General features: G+C 38.3%; 1 protein-coding gene across 1 annotated transcript; it reads right to left on the minus strand.

The window, feature by feature from the left end:
• Positions 1 to 357: 357 nt before the first annotated feature.
• On the minus strand, positions 358 to 3300 carry LOC140931940 (uncharacterized). Its single transcript, XM_073381626.1, has 2 exons — positions 2488 to 3300; positions 358 to 2283 (listed from the first exon to the last, which is right to left on the minus strand). The coding sequence occupies exons 1-2, from the start codon at positions 2827 to 2829 to the stop codon at positions 358 to 360; spliced, it is 2268 nt and encodes a 755-aa protein (XP_073237727.1). The 5' UTR covers positions 2830 to 3300.
• Positions 3301 to 7951: the final 4651 nt, after the last annotated feature.

Below are 7951 nucleotides of genomic sequence, written 5' to 3' on the forward strand. Positions count from 1 at the left end.
ACTCTTATTCTCCCTAGAGTCAATGTATTTTTAAATCACGAACGCAAGTCTGTGCATGAAATTCTGTGAGGTGACCATTCAAGTGAAATTTCTTCGGGTAGAACTGAGGTGCCATTCAAGTGAAATTTCTTCAGGTACATCTCTTTACTGGTGAAAATAAGTCCTATTTTGTGAATTGACATATTAGAGTTTGAAAAATTTTGGACTAGAGTTTGGCCACTCCCAAGAGAGTAAGGATTAAGATTGATAGAAAAACCAAATAATATGATTGCATTCAATCAAAACACTTAAGCTAACCTGTATTATACATACATTGCACTTTTTGGTATTACAACAATAAAATATGTATTTGTGTGTTTATACAGAATCATGAAATCTTGATGTGTGCTTTCCAATGACATCTGCTTTGGCAGGCCGAGGTTTTGTAGCAATGTTACGTGGGATGTGAGGTGCTGTGAGTGTTGCGCTCCGATCAGCAGCATCTTGCAACTTCCTTGCCACTATTGAATCAAGCATGGGTTTTAAGTGTTCTCTTGTTGTCTTCTCCATGATAGGTTTTGCAACCCATTCCTTCGTTTGCTTTGGGAACACAACCTTGTACCTCAGTTCCCCCTCATTCTCGCCCCTTGAAACAGTAGCTTGCTGCCTCCCAGTGTTAGCGTTGTGATCGAGGGCTGCTAACTGTGTGCGAGCAACCATGCCCTTGTATGAGAAGTGCTGCCGCTTGGAAAGGTACTTCAGTTGTACACTGTGGTACACTTCCAGTGTTCCAGTGTGGCAGTTTAGTGTTAATTGCTCGATGTCCTTAAGGAGGGTTTTGTCAAAAACAACCTCCTTAAGAGCCTCGTGTGCAGGGGAACCAGGACGAAGCCACCGCTTTGTCCTTGCCTCCTCTCTAGGGATGGGTGGGTGGGGACATTCATGATACAAGTCAGCACTGTCCCATGAGTGGATGTTGGCTGAGTGGTGGACAATTGAGATCCACTTCTCACGTAAGAGATTCTTATCCCCCTCGCAAGTGTCTGCACACCACCAAAGATGGTTAGAGACTGACTTGATCCAGGGGAAAAGTTCACTACATTCTTTCCTCTTGGCCTTTTCTGTGAGTTTTTTAGTGATACTTTTTGCTACATGCCAAACATCGAACTGGTGTTGTACATGAGGAAAATTCTTTTTCATATCAGACCGTATACTGACATGGCGATCTGTGGCGACTACTTTTATGTTGGCTCCTCTGTCATGAATATTCTCCATACATCTTTTAAACCCCTCCCTTTCCATTGCATTGCTGCTGGTCACCTCACTAACCTGAACAATTTGAAAGTCAATTATCTTGTCACTGAATTGATCGATCATGGTGTATGTCCCATATTTAGCACTGTGTCCGGGACTGTCACATCGACCATCTCCAGACAGCCACAGGTCTTCAATTTCAAGGTCACTGAAAACAGAATTTTGCTCCGCCTGCCAAGCTTCATTAATTACAGGAAATAAGTACATATTTTGAATGTTGTAAAATGTCTTTTCACTAAAAATTTCCCAGTTCAAAATTTCAGATAAAGATGCTATTTTTGTGTACGTTGCTCCACTTAGTAAAATTGCTGAAGCCAGTAACAAGTTTCCAGCAGCCATCCCTTTGAGCATGGGTTGACTCTTCCAAAATTTTATGTGCCCATTTTTACATTTCAGGGTTACACATAGTTGACTTCCCCGAGTGGACGTTTCTCTTTTGCTTACTACTGCCCCACATGTAGGGCATCGATGCAAAAGTTCATCCAATTGTTCCATAAATACTAGGAATTTGCAGTCATTTTGGGGAGTTTGAGGTTTCAACTTTGATGGTACTGCCATTGAAACTTCTTCCTCCTCATCCTCATCACTTTCCTCACTTTTAGAGGGGATATAAGATGGGTCTTTATGAGGGGATACATTTTCAATACTCTCATTTTCACTGCCTGGTTCTTCTTCAGTGTTAAAGAACCAGGCTTCCCCATCAAAAAGTCCTGGTTCCGTCTGAGTGTAGTGGTCACGAAGACGAAAGAAGTCAGGTGTTTGGGTCCCTTCTGATTTCAGCATAAGACTCTCTCCTCGAGTGTTAACTTGACATCCAAAATCATGCGTCTCTATAGGCAAGCTAGTAGGAACCGACGCGATCTTCACATTCTCAGGTTCCTCAAGAACTTGTTCACTGGGGCTGGCTGTTTGGTCACATGCACTTGAAGTACTAGGTTCTCCAACAGCAACAGGTAGGGCAGGGTGAGAGGATGTCACAGAGCTAATGAACTGCAATAGAAGGAATTAGCCTCTATTACCAACCCAGATTTAGAAAATGATTAATATTCCAATGAGAAAATACAGCAAAGGGCCTTTTCATTATTGCAGGTTTTAACATTGCGTGACCGCGTTTATGAACATCCGTGGATAATAGTCTACCATAAGATCAGCACGCAAACTCTTTTTTTTTTAATAGGAATTGACAATCCTTACCTGTTGTTTAGATCTCTCCTGGAGGCGCCTCTCAGATGATAGTCTGGGCTTCTTTTTCCGACGGTGATCGAAAATTGTTGGCACTGCATCTGGCTTCAAATGATGTTGGGTAGATTTAAGTCCAAGAAGTTCAGCTTTTAGGTCACGCTCGTAGCATTCAGGTTCGAAGTGAAGCGAACATACCCTGGAATCTTTTGTAACAACAAGATCTAGCCGGGATAATTTCGCCAGCCACTCTTTCAAGAGCTTATCATCAGTGGGAAATCTGTGGTAGCTTACCCCTTGCTTTCTACCAACATATCGAGAATCATTATTGCAACCCACAGCGCTACAGTAGACCATGATGAAAGATTTAGAATATCCCGATAACACTACTAACTACGAAAGACAACGAACACAACGATAGAAAGTAAACCTTGTGCTACGAATAGCTTTATTTATACGGTTCGCGTTGTGCAATACCGGAAAATTTCTCCTCGTAACTCTCAAAAATTACGAAAGGTTGGACTCACTTATCGCCAACTTGCGCCATGTTCAAACAAACGTGCTTTGTAGAATAGTGCCCCGTCATCGTGCCCTTTGAGCTTATCGAGAATAACACAGAACACCGTCGAAACGATCCAGTTTCATACTAAATAACCTCATTAAAACATTAAATTATGGCAACTTCTGCCGGTGCGTGTACAAATAATAAATAAATGCCACCAGCGGGAAAGTTTGAAACCTGTACAGCTTGTAATAAAGGGAACACTTTAATTGACCAAAATCAATAAAGAAGAGAATGTTTAATTACAAAATAAATCGACGCTTACAAGTTGCTGCAAGCAATTAAAATCCTTGATGTACAAATTTCATATTTTTACTTTGTTAATATTTCTGCTACACGTACGTCTTTCAAACAGTAAACCTAAGTTACCTAGCGGTTCTTGTTTACAGTGTCGCGCCAACGTCGAATCATCCCCACTTTTATCCCGAGGAGATCTCCGAATTTAAAGATTAAGCCTATACATTAAAGCGTGTGGCAAACTGTTAGAATATGCTATCCTTGGCATTTTTGGTACAATTTTCCCTTGAAGACAGCTGGACATCGAGCTTGGGTTCTTCAGCTTAAAAGACCTTCAGTGGGCTTTTTGTGGAGCATCGCGTTTCTTCCCCATACGTGACGTCACACGCTTCGAAAACAACCGCTGACGGGCCGATTCTGAGCCGCAATGCTAAAGGCCCATAACAGCCAGCAAAACCATTTTTTCGAGTGGGAAAAAAGGCAAAAAATCACAAAAAAGACGTCAAACATTAATGTTCGGGTCTTAAGCATTAATTTAAAAAATGGTTATTTTTTTACTTCAGTTCTCCTTTAAAGACTTCTGTGGCTAAAGAAGTAATGTTTTAACCTCCTCAGGAGTACCTGAGTTTCTTTTGTGGGCAGACAAATAAGGAGAGCTTTTCTGAATATTTATAGTTAAAGCACCTTCATGAGTAACATAATACATTTTTATTGACCTAATAGGTTTAATGCAGAAGAAGTATGATGTCCAAAAGGAGAATACAGACAAGTGGATAAGAGGACAGCAGCGGAAACTCAGAGAGCAATATAAGAAAAAAAATAATGCTAACAATTTGTTAACTAGTAATGAGGGCTTAACACTGTTTTTCTAGTGATGAAATTTTATGAAAATTTAAGTGCAAATTTTATTGTTTTTGGCTCAGGAAGATATCATAATGTCACAAAAAGTTAAAAAAATTAAGTGGCTATTTCTGAAAATTTGATTAATGGTATTGACCTTTAATTTCTGGTCAGATTATTAGAAGATTATAATGTAATGAATTATTTTGTGATTGTAAAAACAGTTGACAACTTCTAGAAAATAATGATTGCAGAAATTTTCTCATTGCACTTAAAAATTTAGTACATGTATTTAAGTGTATGTATTTGCAGTTATTTGTTTTATTTTGAATTGGTTGTTGCTTATTTAATGTCACGATTATAATTTATGATACATTCAATTAAAAATAGTATACTTATCATAATAGGGAAAATTGGTCAATTTATTTACAAAATAATGATTTATTTTTCAAGAAAGTTTATTCATATATATATAAGGACTACAGTCATTTTACTGAATTATTTGATTCCTACTTCACAAAAAGTCATTGTCTTAAAATTAGATTTTTTGAGGTCACTGTTGTAATTTTTGGAACATTTAAACGATCAGTGCAGTGAAACGTTTAAGTCAAGTTAACGTGGAAGAAGTATTTTTTGTTAACATGGAGAGCAATTTTTCAGTTATTGCTGGAATAAACATTGTTTCAGTTTTTGTACATTTGCCTTATGGATTTCTGGTTGGGAGAGCAAAATAGCAACTTCTAGTAATAACTTCCTTAACATAAGGGTTTAAATGCAAATCAGTTTTTGATTTGAATATCACTTAATTCCGGCAGCAGGTCGATTTGTTATATCCCTGTTGACCTAGCTATTCCAAGCTATTCCAAGGAATTCCTAAGAAGTAATCATTCTGTTTATATTCCTTCAATTCCTAGGAATGCTTAGGAATTCCATGTTCCAATTACTGTGAAATTTCACACCTTGATTCCTAGGAATTCTTAGGAAAATCCTAGGAATTCCTAGGAATTGTCAATTCCATTTCACACGGTGTTTTGTTATTTTCTTTACCTTTTTCATCCATCGAAAGCGAAACTAAACAAGACGGCAGGACAGAGCGCATATCAATCGAAACAGATCGCCAGCTAGATCTGGAACTACCTTTGATAGAAAATGGAACCAACAAATTACAAAGTAAGTATTTTCAAGGAATTCATCAGCATTGCCATGATTTTCTGTGAATGTTAAGGTAGGTATTGTGAATTCAATTTGGGCTCAATTACTGTTCTCATCAAACATTTTTTTTATTTCAGTTATTGTTTATCCACTCAAAATGGTCTTCGCAACCAACAGCGGCACCATTTTAATTAAACAAACCAGTACTGGCAGGGATCCTGGAAAGACAGTGTCAACAGAACTCATCAGGACCTCCAGCACCAAGTTCCTCCCCAGCACTAACGGAAGATGAACAGAAACAGCTGAACAAAGGTACTGATACTCATAACTATCAGCTTTTCGATGAAAAGATTTTAAAATGCCCAATGTATATTAATGCGAGTCTTGTGAAATCCTATCTGCTTAGTTCTGCATGGACCCAGCATTAATCAAATGGTGCTGCCGTAATAAAGGTTAGAAATATTAGATGTATTATTAATAGCGGAGCACCATAACTAAGCTAAACTACCCATCCGAGAAATTTTGGGTATGACGTCAGCGTACGTCCGTCTGTACAGACTTTCCGGGTAGTGGAAAGTAGTCCGCATGGACTCTTGGGGTAGGGGAAGTAGAGATTTTTTGGCAGGAAATCGCACGGCACAACGTTGCGCAATTATATCGTGCAACTGGTTTTGAAAAAAGAAATTTCAAAGCAACTTAGCAAAAAGATTTTTTGACGGAGCCTTTATAACTTTTTATTACAACTTACGAAAGCTATTATGTCAACAAACAACAGCAGGGAGATTTTAGCGTGTAGACAACAGGTTTTAAGCAGAGAGCAAAGAGAAGGTGAACGGCAGAGAGCAAGAGTCAACATGCGTAGAACAAGCGAAGACGATCGCCAAAGAGAGCGCGTTAGAAGTAGAAGAAGAAGACAAAATTTTAGCGAAGAAAGTTGGCAAGTAGAAAGAGTCAGAGCGAGAAGAAGGAGAGTAAATTATAGTGAAAAACGCCGGCAAGCAGAACGAGACAGAGCTAGAATGAACAGACAAAGGCAACGCGAAAGAGAAATACAAAGGCAAAGAGAACGGCAGCAAAATAATGACATGATGACAGAAAGTGTTGTGTTAATGTCACTATGGTCCCGCGCTATTAACATTTTGATTTCAAACTGATCTCGGACGCGAAAATTCAGCCAGTCATTTAAAAATACGAGCAGGGAAGACAGAGGCTTTTCAATTTTCTCACCATAGTCACGCATTGATCACGCTCTATGACCGTCCAATTTTTATGCCCTGATTGGTCAAAATTTTACAGGTGAGTTCATGCAGAAAATTTATACAGCATCTTGAACCTTGTTTACTTTCACAGCTGAAGTAGACAGAGTTTTTTGTCAACTTGTGATGTTTTTTACTGTCTTTTTCCACTGGATCCTTAAAATGAAATACAGCTGCTATCAACAGTCTTCTTTGATTCATGGCTGGTTTGTTTATTGAATTTTTGGTTGGGAAATGCGCCGGTTGTCAAAGTTGGAAATGCGATTTCGGATGCATCGTTTTCGTTTTTCACCTTGCTGGATGTGGGGTTGAAAATTCCCTCAAGCGATTCTGGCCTTACTTGATAGCTTTCGAGAGCTGCATCTCGGATGGTAAGCCTGAGTAATTATTGTATACAGTGTATGCTTGTTTTTTTATATCTAATTTCATGAAGTCGAGCGCAGTTTATGAGGCTAATTTATGCACGCCTGTATTAAGATCTGACACAATGATCTGATCTAGTATATATAAGCTTACAGAGCTTTAAAAAGCCTTTAGTCGATATTTTCTCTCCGCATATAGAATGAAAAACGTTCCGAAGAGTATTTAGTTATAATTTTGGCTGTAGAAAGAAAGCTTTGAGCGATTTTCTTGCCTCGAGTTCATCTCTGAAAACAGTAAACACCAGGAAGCCGGCTAAAAGCTTTAGGCTTAAGCGTAAAGACTCAGGATTTTTAGAGACGTTTTAATACTTGTCTTCGTGAATGAAAATTGTTGTCTCTGTAAATGTTTCACCGAATTACATTTCTTTTATTGATTGTAAGTAGTCTCTTGCAATTTTAATCGCTTTGCGGTTTGTTTTCAGTCGTTCATAAACAACGCTTGCAGGAGTACTCAAAATGCCGCACATATCAAACGCTTTTTAAGATTACACATCGTTATAAAACCATTAAATAAAAAAAATAAACAATAAATTCTTTATTATGTTGAAGCGTAACTCTTTTAATGTTCACTGAAAATTTGGCGCTTGTCAAAAGTGAGAACTGGCTGGCCGTATAGGTGATTTGGGAAATTTTTTGAACGGTTTTGCTAAAAGCCCAAGCGTGCTTCGTATGGTTCTCAATATTGAATGACTGCAATTTGTCTTGAAAAATTGTGAAATACTGCATTTTGTCTGAGGTCTGTATGATAAAAACAGCACCTCATATTACTGTTTCACCTCAGATGTGATGTATAAAAAGTATAAAATGTTGGTTTACACGCTCCCAGAGTAAACTTGTCGAACGCAAAAAATTCGGCCTGATTTGTTTTTTCCATGAATTCGTTTTCCAGGCCTTATCTACTGTGATTAAGAGCTATTATGGCTCTTAAATGTGATCGACGATGATTGCTTTTTTTGGGTGTATATATGCCGGCTATCAATTCAATGTAAGATTTTTCTAAAATCACTTAA

The sequence above is a fragment of the Porites lutea genome, chromosome 3 (assembly GCF_958299795.1).
Source record: "Porites lutea chromosome 3, jaPorLute2.1, whole genome shotgun sequence".
NCBI classification, from domain to species: domain Eukaryota; kingdom Metazoa; phylum Cnidaria; class Anthozoa; order Scleractinia; family Poritidae; genus Porites; species Porites lutea.